We start from the raw sequence: 13,804 nt of genomic DNA on the forward strand, positions 1-13,804 counted from the left end.
TACCTGTTCATCAATTGATGATACCTTAGATTAGTATTTACAATATGAAACAAGAAGATTGTATAAATAAGATTACTTTGACTCTCGCTTATCGAAGCATCGTTGGATTCTTATTTAAAAATGAAATTATCCTAATTCCTCTTAGCTTATTCATTTCGAATTAGCTAAATAACATATCATTGGATGAATGGTCTATAAATCATTTCATGTCATTCTATATTTTCTCTTAAGTAATTAAATGACGTATTTGATTATATTCCCGAAATTCTATCCCGAATTGATATAAATCCTCAATCTTAGAAATCTCCTACTTGTATGGGCAAATCAAACTTAGAGTTAAATTAGTAGTGGTGGTCCAAGAAAGAATTACTCATTATATTTGGTATAAATTTCAGTCTTTGACTTTAAATTTTAGATTCCAAATAATTTTTTTTTAATACAATACAGTTTCACTTTCACAAGTGTTTAATAACTATTTTCTATCAATGGATTCAAACTGTATGTTAGTAAGGAATATAAGTTTAGTATTATGTGACCAGAATCCAGTTGCATTATTCTAAGAACTCTTTGATGTAACTAAAAGTGAGTCATCAAAAGACACAACCATATTTTATAAATCTATGGCATTTGTATCTTGTTCATAGTGGTTTTGACAAGATCAATCTCTGCAAAGAGTTAATATGCCTATATCCATTGAAAGTAAGTTCATCTCATTCGCAGATTGATGTACATTCAAGGGTGGATATGAGTTTTTCGTTATATTCTTAAAACAATCACTCTAGATTTTACCTTATGCAAAAGAAATTTGAAATGTTTGAAAAATTTCATGAATTTCTAGCAATGGTGATAAACCATTAAGGTAAGTGGTTAAAGATCTTGCGAACTGACAGGGGTGGAGAAATAGTTAGTAGATATGCAGTTCAAAGATCATTAAGTTGATTTTGAATTATATTTAAACTTACCTCCCCAGAAATTCGAGTTGCATATTGATGATTAGTTACTAGTCGTTGCCTAAATCCTTCTTTGGTAATACAATTTTAGAATGATGCAATGGTTGGGTACTTAGTGTAAACCATTACTAGATTCATGGATGACCTAATCGAAATCTTAAGAAAAGCTAGAACTGTTAACCATGGTTTGCATGTTTGTTAGCTATTCTAAGTGATTAGGGGTGGAACATCCCATAGTCAATAGATAAGAAAGTGTTTGTTTAAACAAATACTAATTTTCTAAGAAAATGACTAAGTCTGAAAATAAAGTATCAAATAAGGAGATATTTTTCTTGATTCCAAAAGTGTTCTATCATCTTATTCTACATATGATGATCCCACTGCCTATGTTGTCTTGACACAACCGAAGAGGTTAATACCATTTAGTTTTCTTAGACATAATTCACCGTACCTTGTCGTAGTGGGAGGGTTTCTAGGAACTCACCTTCTTATGACTTGGAAGACACTAGTGATTAAAATCCATTGTAAGTTTAAACAAGTAATGGATTGTCAAAATAAGAAACTAAGAAGAAAGCCAAGAGAACTATGGTTTAATTTATTCACATGGAGTAACCTAAAGTTTTCTATTACAAGGACAAGAAAGGAAATTTTCGTTTATAAGTCTGTTCAATGGACTTAACAAAACTTCCTGTTCCTAGTATTATAGGTTTGAGTTTATCTAAACCTATGGCTTGTGGTATACCTGGTAATTACTTACTCTGATGCAAGCAACTTACTTTAGTGAGATGCTGAAGCATTTTCTTTCTAATGGCAATCTATAGAAGCTTCTCGACTTTTAGGCATAGATTTTATTTATCAAAGGAAAAGTCTGAACTATTCCAGAAAAGATAAAGCCATGAAAGAATTCCTTCAATCAACAGTGAGAGGTCTCAGATATGATTTAGTATGCCTTAGACCGTACACTTCCGTTGAGTGGGAGTAATGAGTAGGTATCAGATTAAATCCAGGAAAGGAATATTGGAAGACAATCAAGTAAATCTTAAGATTAAGAAGAGGAACTATATGTTAGTCGATAAGGGTGTTTTTAAAACTCTTAGACTACACCACATCAGATTTCGAGACTTGCCTTTGTGCTAGAAAGTCTGCTGATAAGATGGTGATTGCCATTTTCCTTCTAATGGCAATCTATAGAAGCTTCTCGACTTTTAGGCATAGATTTTATTTATCAAAGGAAAAGTCTGAACTATTCCAGAAAAGATAAAGCCATGAAAGAATTCCTTCAATCAACAGTGAGAGGTCTCAGATATGATTTAGTATGCCTTAGACCAGACACCTGCTGTTGAGTGGGAGTAATGAGTAGGTATCAGATTAAATCCAGGAAAGGAATATTGGAAGACAATCAAGTAAATCTTAAGATTAAGAAGAGGAACTATATGTTAGTCGATAAGGGTGTTTTTAAAACTCTTAGACTACACCACATCAGATTTCGAGACTTGCCTTTGTGCTAGAAAGTCTGTTGATAAGATGGTGATTACTCTGGGGGTGGAGTAGTGATTTTGGAGAAGTGTAAGAACCTATCTGAAGTCTCTAGGTCTACCAGAGAGAGACTGAATGTTAAATATGCAGGAAAGGTACTTATTCAGTCTAAGGAAAGTTCTATACATTTGTGGCACCGTTCCAACTTGTCTTAACTACTAGTGTTATTTCCTGATAAACCAAAAAGTAGTTGCCAAAAGTATAGTGCATTTGACAAGATCAATCTCTGCAAAGAATTAATATGCCTATATCCACTGAAAGTAGTTCATCTCATTCGCAGATGGATGTACATTCAGGGGTGGATATGAGTTTTTCATTGTATTCTTAAAACGATAACTCTAGATTATTCCTTTTAGCAAGAAATTTGAAATGTTTGAAAATTTTCATTAATTTCTAGCAATGGTTAAAACCATTAAGGTAAGTGGTTAAAGATCTTGCGAACTGATAGGGGTGGAGAAATAGTTAGTAGATATGCAGTTCAAAGATCATTAAATTGATTTTTGAATTATATCCAAACTTACCTCCCCAGAAATTTCGAGTTGCATATTGATGATTAGTTACTAGTCGTTGCCTAATTCCTTCTATGGTAATACAATTTCAGAATGATGTAATGGTTGTATACTTAATGTAAATCATTACTAGATTCATGGATGACCTAATCAAAATCTTAAGAAAAGCTAGAACTGTTAACCATGGTTTGTTAGCTATTCTAAGTGATTAGGGGTGGACCATCCCATAGTCAATAGATAAGAAAGTGTTTGTTCAAACAAATACTACTTTTCTAAGATAATGACTAAGTGTGAAAATAAAGTAGCAAATAAATTAGATATTTAATTCTTGATTCCAAAAGTGTTCTATCATCTCATTTGACATATGATGATCCCACTGCCTCTGTTGTCTTGTCACAACCAAAGAGGTTAATACCATTTAGTTTTCTTAGACATAATTCACGGTACCTTGTCGTAGTGGGAGAGTTCCTAGGAACTTCACTTCTTATGACTTGGGAGACACTAGTGATTAAAATCCATTGTGAGTTTAAACAAGTAATGGATTGTCAAGATAAGAAACTAAGAAGAAAAGCCAAGAGAAAACTATAGTTTAATCCATTCACATGGAATAACCTAAAGTTTTCTATTACAAGGACTTAAAAGGAATTTTCGTTTATAAGTCTTTTCAATGGACTTAACAAAACTTCATGTTCCTAGTATTATAGGTTTGAGTTTATCTAAACCTATGGCTTGTGGTATACCTGCTAATTACTTACTCTAATGCAAGCAACTTACTTTAGTAAGATGCTGAAGCATTTTCTTTCTAATGACAATCTATAGAAGCTTCACAACTTCTTAGACATAGATTTTATTTATCTAAGGAAAAGTCTCAACTATTCCAGAAAAGATAAAACCATGAAAGAATTTCTTAAATCAACAGTGAGAGGTCTTAGATATGCTTTAGTATGCCTTAGACCAGACACCTGCTGTTGAGTGGGAGTAATGAGTAGGTATCAGATTAATCTAGGAGAAGAACATTGGAAGACAATCAAGTAAATCTTAAGAGAAAGAAGAGGAACTATATGTTAGTCTATAAGGGTGTGTTTAAAACTCTTAGACTACACCATATCAGATTTCGAAATTTGTCTTTGTGCTAGAAAATCTTTCTGATAAGATGGTGATTACTCTGGGGGTGGAGTAGTGATTTTGGAGAAGTGTAAGAACCTATCTGAAGTCTCTATGTCTACCAGAGAGAGACTGAATGTTAAATATGCAGGAAAGGTACTTATTCAGTCTAAGGAAAGTTCTATACATTTGTGGCACCGTTCCAACTTGTCTTAACTACTAGTGTTATTTCCTGATAAACCAAAAAGTAGTTGCCAAAAGTATAGAATCCAGTATCCCAAGAGAGTAGACATATAGAGAGGAATTTCACAATATCAAGTATTTTGTGATTAAGGAAGAGTAATGGTGGAGAAAAGGTTGTGTTTAATTCAACCTGTCAGATCCTATTACGAGGAGTATACTACTAGTACACTTGATTTGTATATCAAGGTGTTGAGATTATTTGAAATGCACCTTTTGTTTTATATTAGTGCAAGTGGGAGTTTGTTGGGTTTTGTGCCTAAATAAAACCTATTTCAATATAATCAGATTTACTTATTAATAAAGATCAGAAATAACATTTTATGTTGAATGGTTCACATGATTTATTTCATGATTATATACATATAATGTATAAATTTTATTTAAGTCCAGAACATATGAATTTGTTAATGATTATAGTGTTGTCAGCACAGTGGAATATAATCTTAATTATATGTTCGAAAGTTTATTCCCTGATTTGTCAGTTCACTGGATTTAGACTGGCATGATATAATCAGCGATAGGTATTCTTACACCTTGGATAAGTGTTATGTCCTTTCCAGGGTATTGGCAAAGTTTACCAGTATCGGATGTATGGAGTATACATCGGAAGGGACCGATATTGAACTTTGATTAGATATGTTAAAATTTACCGTAATATCAATTCAATTCAATATCACCCGTTGATCCTAGATCAAATGATCTTAATCCTGATATGGTTAGGTTCGATCGCAAGAGTATTATACATGTTCTTTGATTTGTTAGTTAAGCCTACTTTAGGGTCAGGGTGATACGTACATTTTGGGAACATGATAGTATAATTGAGTGGGAGCGCTAACATAAATATGGAGTCTATAACTTCTATAGGAATTTAGAAGTGAAACGATGATATCCTTCGAGCTTGGCTAAATAGAGATAAATGGTTGAGATCTCATTTCACTTCGCTGAAACATCATTTATACGGAGCTAAGTGTTTTAAGGATAAAATACATTGAAGGTGTAACGGTAATTTAGTGCCTATTCAATGTAGATCATCTATTAGATGGTCATTGATCAAATTAGGATTATAACAATAGATAACTAATAGCGTATCTATATCATGGAACATATAGAGTGTTCTATATGACTGAGAGTGTAATTCCAAGTTCTAAGTGTGGATTCAATAAGGAATTAATATTTAGGGAATTTACTTGGTAAATTCGGTTCGACTTATTGGAAGTTCGGTTATATAGGCCCATGGTCCCCATACTAGTTGAGAGCATACTGCTTGTAAGACTCAATTAATTTATTTTAATTAATAAATTATAATTCTAAAGTTAGACTATGTCTACTTTATGAATTTTCACTAAGCAAGGGCGAAATTGTAAAGAAATGAGATTCTAGGTTTATTTATTAATTAAGAGACTTTATATGTCTAACTTAATAAATATATCAAATGATAATATTATTTAATAATTAATTTTTAGTTATTAAATAATTGGAATTGACATTTAAATGGTTAAATTGGAAATTGGCATTTTTGAGAAAATGGGATTGAAAAATGACAAAATGGTAAAATTGCAAAGTGAGGCCCATTATCAATATCATGGCCGGCCACTATGCAAGTATTTTACCATTTATATTTTCATTATTTTAATGCCAAATAATTCTAACCTAAACCTAGATGGCTTACTATAAATAGATAGTGATGGCTTAGGAAATAATGACATGCATCTTATTCCTTTCAGAGAAAAATCTGAGCCTCATATTCTTTCTCTATAGTCGCCCCTCTCCCTTCTCTTTTCTTCTCTTCAATTTCGAAATATCCTAGTGATAGAGTAGTGCCCACACACATCAAGTGGTATCTCAATTATAGTGTGGAAGATTGTGTAGAATCCAATCAACAAGAAGGAGAATCAGCATCAAAGGAAGGAGAGATAGAGATCCAGGTTCAGAACTTGATTATGTTCTGCTACAGAAAGGAATCAAGAGCTAGAGATCTGAACGGAAGGAGTGATTATATTCCGCCGGACCCAATGTAAGGTTTCCTAAACGTTATATATGTGTTTATTTCATTGTTTTAGAATTCATATTAGGATGTCAATGAAACATACATGGTAGTAAATCTAGATCCTGGTAAAATATTTCCAACTATTTAGTCTCATGATTTACCAATGCTTAGGATTTACACTAACATGATAAATATAGATGTGGTTTACTTACACTTGGATAAGTAGAATGTCTTTTCTAGGATATTAGCAAAGTAAACTTGTGTTAGATTTATTAGCTATACTTTGGACTGGACCCATAATTTTTTTTGATGAAACAGACTTTCATTCCACACAAACAATTTTACAGCTAATGACCATCAAGAGATGTCATAAGATTCTATACAATTTCCACTATTACTTACAACTTCTCAAACCATTCAACTTCTTCTTTCTTTACATTCTTTGGCATAACAAAAGAAATTATATTCTTAACTTGCCACTTTGTTTAATGAAAAATGTTTTGGACACTAGCAGCCCCCTCATTCCATAATACATCATTTCTGGTCAGCCAAATATTGTACACCAATGCTACTATACCAGCCATAATCACTCTCTTTCGAAATTTTCATCCCTTAACTCTGTCCAATTTCCGAAGCAACCCTTGTAGTGGAGTGAGAGCCATCTTCCGACCAAACCATTGCTCTAAAAGGTGTATGCATTCCTGTGAAAAAGAGCAATCAAAGAACAAGTGCTCAACAGTTTTAGAATTCCCATGACAGAACAAACATCTATCATCTGATACAATATGATATTTGAGCAACCTATCCTTTGTTTTAAGTCTGTTCCGCAAAGAAATCCACACCACAAAATAATGCTTGGGAATATTGAGCCTATTCCAAGCTTGTTTGCTCCAACGGTAATGGTCTTCAGCCTGATTGTTGTTACGAATTTTATGTTTATTACGCAAGTGTACGCAATCAAGTAGTATCTCACACAAGTGAGGTCGAACCACAGGGAATTGGATTAAGTACTACTAAACTATACTTATGATTCTATTTGGTAAAATAATAAGTTTGCAATTTGAAAGTAAATAACTCAGAAAATTAAAGAGAAAATAAACGAAGATTAATCAAGATGAGAGATTAGGGAGGTGAATCCTGTTGTTAAGCTACCAATGTTAATACCTAATTGCTATCCTTATCTCAATGTGAATGACAGATTATAAATTAACCTAACTCTTTTCAGATCTTTTAGGTTCTAAATAACGTATTCTCTAATTAACTTCTTAATTAAATCAACACAAAATCAGCATTAAGCAATTAATCTATTAGTCACTAAGGCTATGTAAATACTTTCGTTTCACATCAAAACCTAGACTATCCAAATTTTAGCATTCTCAATTCTCACTTTTCAGATTTCGAATTGAGATCATTAAACATGTAAAAGGTGATCAAGCTTGCACATGGAATTAAACACAAATAAAGATAGTATTCACACATAAGATGAAGGAATGGCAATTATTTATTAACTAGGCATAAACTTAAACAACAATCATCATCCTCCCTTATTGGGAAATTTAGTTCATAATAACTCTAAAAACATCCATGATTAATTCAGAAACAAAAACAAACATAAAGAAGAATTTAAGGGTAAAAGAAAGAAACTAGAAGGTGATATCGCTCCGGGTCTTCAAGATAGCTTCCTCTCCACTTGCATCCACTATTTAGGTCTATTTCTACTTACTTTGACCTTCAGTGTCGTATTCCTTATATAGGGATGAGAAGTGTGCCTCCAATTTGAGAAAAAAACCAAAATTAGGTCAAATCTGCGATTTCCGTACCAAGTCGCGACTAGCATTAAGCTGGTCGCGACTACAGGCAAAACTCGAAAAACCGAGTTTCTGCCAATTCTCGAAGTCCCGACCAGGAAAAAGAGTCGCGACCTGACTCTATGGAGGTCGCGACTACTGATGCGTCTGGAGCCGAATTTTCCAATTTTTTCCAAGTTTGTCCCAGTTTTTCGCCATTTGACTGAATTTGAACTTTAACACCCCGGGAACCTGAAATGATGAAAATCAAGCGTAAACTGCTCCAAAAGACACCAATAGACGAGATAATGCTAACTTTAAAGACCCGAAACATAGGCTAATTATAACCTAACAAAATCCCCCAAACTAGATTCTTACTCGCCCCCGAGTAAGATGAAAAAAAACTAACTACGCTATCAGATAATTACTATGCTACTGACTCATGCTCTGTTTTCTTCCTTGCATAAACTAGAATTTTGATCCTACTAACTCTAACAATTAACTCGCATGCTCAATTAATAACACTACGTACAACTGCAACAATTTATTCAAATGTGAAACATTGTTATAAACGTTTTACTCTTTCCAACAGTTCCACAATCCGACAACTCATAAGCTTGCATGCTTACCTTTCTCCACTAATGTTGACAGTGTTCTTCGGAATCATTAGGTCTTTAAGGGCTTAAGTATCATGGCTCAGATATTCAGGGATAGGCGAAAGACAATTTTTAGCTCAAAATATCATAAGCACACAAATAGAACCCACAAGCTTCTTACTTTTCTTTTTTTCTAGAATCCCATAATGTTCCCCAAATTTACCAAGATTGATAGAAGATATCTCTATTATTTTTCCAACATCACTGAATCTCTTTTTTTTTTCAAACATATTTTTACTTTTTATTGTTCTTTTTTTTTTTCATATTTCATTTTTTTTTTCTTTCAGTGACATTGAATTACAATTTTTCCTCTTCTCAATCTTACAAGTTTTTCTCCCTCTCACTAATTCCTCTCACTAAATGTTTCTCCTCCCCCAAACTAATTATGTAGCTTATGATATCATGGATAACATGGTGAAGAAAAAATTAATAGTGTGGTTGCACAATTTTTCAAATCAACTGGTGAAAAACAAAACAGGTTTAGGCTCAAAAGGTTCACTAGGGATACACATTATTATGGTAGGCTTGAAAGGCTCAAACTATCCAACAAATGCCTAAGTCATATTCCAATTGAACACTATCAAGGATTTCGCCTCAAAAGAATAAACATGCAAGTTCTAAGCTATCCTGTCAATCTTACCACAAACCATAGTAAAACAGTTATAACAATTTTCACAAATTGAATATTTGCAGAAAAACACAGGTTTCAAAACATCCGAACTAATCCAAAGAGTTAACAAAATCAAGCACACAGTTATTTTACAATTTCAGATCACATCACACTAATCAGCAATATACAACTATCATCAAGCTTCTTGCCATTCCTTAACTAAAACAAAAAAAAACTAAAACAGAAAATTAAAATGCAAAAAATTTTAAAAAAAAATTTAAATCTCTCCCCCAAACTAAATATGACATTGTCCCCAATGTGACATTAAAGAAAAAGGAAAGGAAACTTACCTGAGCGCCACATCAACAAGCAGTTGACGCCCGTAATAAGCATCATGTTGGACAACTTGAAAGTTGTTTTTAAAAATGCCCTTAAGCTTGGCATGTAATGAGTTTGAACCAAAAACCACACCAACAACACAAGACTTTCGATGATGAGCTTGGGGAGAAGCCTTTCGTAGCTCGTAGAGGATATAATATGGTGTTGATGAAATATATGGATCCATTGGTGGTTTGTTTGTCAATATCATTGATGCGGTTGAATTAATGATGTCATGTTCTTCCTCATCCTCCAATGTCACAGTTTCAACACTTTCATCTAACAACCCTTCTTCTTGTTGCTCACTCTCTACTTGGCTATCCATACCCTCACTTGTGATTTCATATTCAATGATTTCCTCTTCACAAGGATCTTGATCTTCAACTGTAGACTCATTATCTTCCTTGTATTCAAATAATGACCCTTCTTCATTGTACCAACAACTCTCATAACTTTCATCATTGGAGTTATTACATTCTGAATCATGAGTCATTGAATTATCACATAAAGATCTCACCATGTCAGTTAAGCGATTAATCTCTCTTGGAAGTGATTGTAGAAGTGATAGTAGTTGCTCCTCTTTTTCAGTTTGTTGGGATGAATTTGGGCAATAAGGTGGGTATTGGTGACTCCAACTCTGAAGTGATGGATTCCAATGCCAATCGTAATCAAAATCTGTCATATCATTCAACAGATTTATTACATCATAGCCTCTCATTATTAAAGGTGCTCCAGTTGCCTCTGCTCCATAATCAACCCAGCTTCTTGTTTCATCATTAAGTCCATTATACAAGAGCCATGTAAAACATCCACTTGAGAAAGTGGGATAACATCTCTCTCCAAGCTCTTTAAATCTCCTCCAAGCAGAATAGAATGGTTCATTGTGTTGTTGGACAAAATCCTCAAGATATAGCATCTGGATTTATCTTGCAGTTCAAACTCATAAGTAAAACATTAGTAAAATTAAAAAAATAAAACTAAATTAGTACTAAAAAGATAAAAAATTGAAACAACAAAATTTATACTAAAACTAAAAAGAAAAAACAAATTAGAACAAAATTTAATTTTTAATAATATTACAAAATTTAATCTAAAAGAAACAGATTAGAAATAAGCAAAAGAATTAACCAAAGTAGAAGTTAGTATAATTTTATGTAATATTAATCTTTAAACAATTCCCCGGCAACGGCGCCAAAAACTTGTTACGAATTTTATGTTTATTACGCAAGTGTACGCAATCAAGTAGTATCTCACGCAAGTGAGGTCGAACCACAGGGAATTGGATTAAGTACTACTAAACTATACTTATGATTCTATTTGGTAAAATAATAAGTTTGCAATTTGAAAGTAAATAACTCAGAAAATTAAAGAGAAAATAAACGAAGATTAATCAAGATGAGAGATTAGGGAGGTGAATCCTGTTGTTAAGCTACCAATGTTAATACCTAATTGCTATCCTTATTTCAATGTGAATGACAGATTATAAATTAACCTAACTCTTTTCAGATCTTTTAGGTTCTAAATAACGTATTCTCTAATTAACTTCTTAATTAAATCAACACAAAATCAGCATTAAGCAATAATCTATTAGTCACTGAGGCTATGTAAATACTTTCGTTTCACATCAAAACCTAGACTATCCAAATTTTAGCATTCTCAATTCTCACTTTTCAGATTTCGAATTGAGATCATTAAACATGTAAAAGGTGATCAAGCTTGCACATGGAATTAAACACAAATAAAGATAGTATTCATACATAAGATGAATGAATGGCAATTATTTATTAACTAGGCATAAACTTAAACAACAATCATCATCCTCCCTTATTGGGAAATTTAGTTCATAATAACTCTAAAAACATCCATGATTAATTCAGAAACAAAAACAAACATAAAGAAGAATTTAAGGGTAAAAGAAAGAAACTAGAAGGTGATATCGCTCCGGGTCTTCAAGATAGCTTCCTCTCCACTTGCATCCACTATTTAGGTCTATTTCTACTTACTTTGACCTTCAGTGTCGTATTCCTTATATAGGGATGAGAAGTGTGCCTCCAATTTGAGAAAAAAACCAAAATTAGGTCAAATCTGCGATTTCCGTACCAAGTCGCGACTAGCATTAAGCTGGTCGCAACTACAGGCAAAACTCGAAAAATCGAGTTTCTGCCAATTCTCGAAGTCGCGACCAGGAAAAAGGGTCGCGACCTGACTCTATGGAGGTCGCGACTACTGATGCGTCTGGAGCTGAATTTTCCAATTTTTTCCAAGTTTGTCCCAGTTTTTTGCCATTTGACTGAATTCGAACTTTAACACCTCGGGAACCTGAAATGATGAAAATCAAGCGTAAAACTGCTCCAAAAGACACCAATAGACGAGATAATGCTAACTTTAAAGACCCGAAACATAGGCTAATTATAACCTAACAATTGTACATTTTGTAACCTGCAGTAATCATATATTTATTATTGATAAAGGTAGCATGATCAATTCAGTTTTTGAGCTCATTCTTGAGTTCAACTAACTTCCTCCAATACCAGCTGCTTTGGAGAGGGGCTTTGTATCCCCACCATTCTTCATTTTTGATGTAGACACTATGGGCCCATTTGACCCACAGGTTGTCTTTTTTTGTTGCAATTGACCAGATGTTCTTAATTAAAGCAGCTTTGTTCCAATCAGCTATACTCAAGAAGCCGATCCCTCCTGCTGACTTTGGCTTACAAATCTTAGCCCAAGCAATGTTTCCTAGCCCAACCATTTGACTTGCACCTTTCCATATGTAACTTCTACATATACCCTCTATTTCCTGAACTACCTTTGTTGGAAGAAGCAGTATTTGGCTTCAGTAAGTATTTATGGTCATAAGAACAGAACTAATCAACACACTTCTCCCTGCGAAGGACAGATTCCGAGAACTCCATGTTTTAATTCTTCCAGTCATCTTTTCAACAAGGATCTTGCACTCTACTGCTGAAATTTTCTTGGAACATATAGGAATTCCAAGATACTTGAAAGGAACCTCTTGCTTAGTGAAACCCAAGACATTAACTACTCTTTGGATCTCTTTCTCCTCCATGCCACTACAATAGATTGCCGATTTGCTATTATTAGGAAGCAAACCAGAAGTTTGAAAAAACAGCTTCAAACCCTGTAGCATGAGATGAATACTACTGAAGTCACCCTTACAAAATAATAACACGTCATCTGCAAAAATCAAATGTGTTAGCTTCATGGATCTGCATCTTTCATGACATCCAAATTCCTTTTTCTTTCCCACAACTCCCATTATTCTGCTCAAATACTCCATTCCAAGTACAAAAAGAAGCGGGGACATGGGATCTCCCTGCCTTAGCCCCCTCTTGGCTTCGAAAAAACCATGAAGAGAGCCATTGAAAAGAAGAGAGAACCTCGGGGTAGACACACATTGCAAGATCAATTGTATAAACTTCTTAGGAAACTACATAGCAATTAGCATCTCCTCTAGAAATCCCCGCTCAAGAGTGTCATATGCTTTTTGAAGGTCTACTTTAATCATACAGTTGGGCCTTGAATGTTTCCTTCCATAATGCCTTGGCAAATCTTGGCATATCATTATATTATGGGCAATATATCTACCTTGAACGAAACCTCCTTGGTTCTGAGCAACCAAATCTGGCAATATATTCTTGAGTCTGCTACATATTAACTTGGTAATAATTTTATACAAGACATTACAACAAGCTACGGGGCGAAATTCACTCACTTTGTTAGGGAATTTGATCTTCGGTATGAGAGTGAGCACTGTTGAGTTCACTTCTTTCAATATCTGCCCCGATTTTAAGACTGATAGGATTGCTTCAGATACATCATGGCCAACCAAATCCCAATTATCCTGAAAAAAGGAGCTGCTAAATCCATCCAAACACGGGGCTTTAATCCCTTGGATACTAAAAACTGCTTGTTTTACCTCCTCTTTTGAAAAATTTCCTTCAAGATAAATGGCCTGCTGACTAGAAACAACCGGACCCAACTCCACCAACTTCTTTTTGACCTCCTTCCCATCTTGCATTC

General features: G+C 33.8%; 1 protein-coding gene across 1 annotated transcript; it reads right to left on the reverse strand.

Moving 5' to 3' along the window:
- Positions 1 to 12,245: 12,245 nt before the first annotated feature.
- LOC133034458 (uncharacterized) lies at positions 12,246 to 13,040 on the reverse strand. The gene is made up of 2 exons (XM_061109547.1): positions 12,763 to 13,040; positions 12,246 to 12,594 (listed from the first exon to the last, which is right to left on the reverse strand). The coding sequence occupies exons 1-2, from the start codon at positions 13,038 to 13,040 to the stop codon at positions 12,246 to 12,248; spliced, it is 627 nt and encodes a 208-aa protein (XP_060965530.1).
- Between the last annotated feature and the right edge of the window lie 764 nt (positions 13,041 to 13,804).

The sequence above is a fragment of the Cannabis sativa genome, chromosome 2, assembly GCF_029168945.1.
Source record: "Cannabis sativa cultivar Pink pepper isolate KNU-18-1 chromosome 2, ASM2916894v1, whole genome shotgun sequence".
Lineage (NCBI taxonomy): Eukaryota > Viridiplantae > Streptophyta > Magnoliopsida > Rosales > Cannabaceae > Cannabis > Cannabis sativa.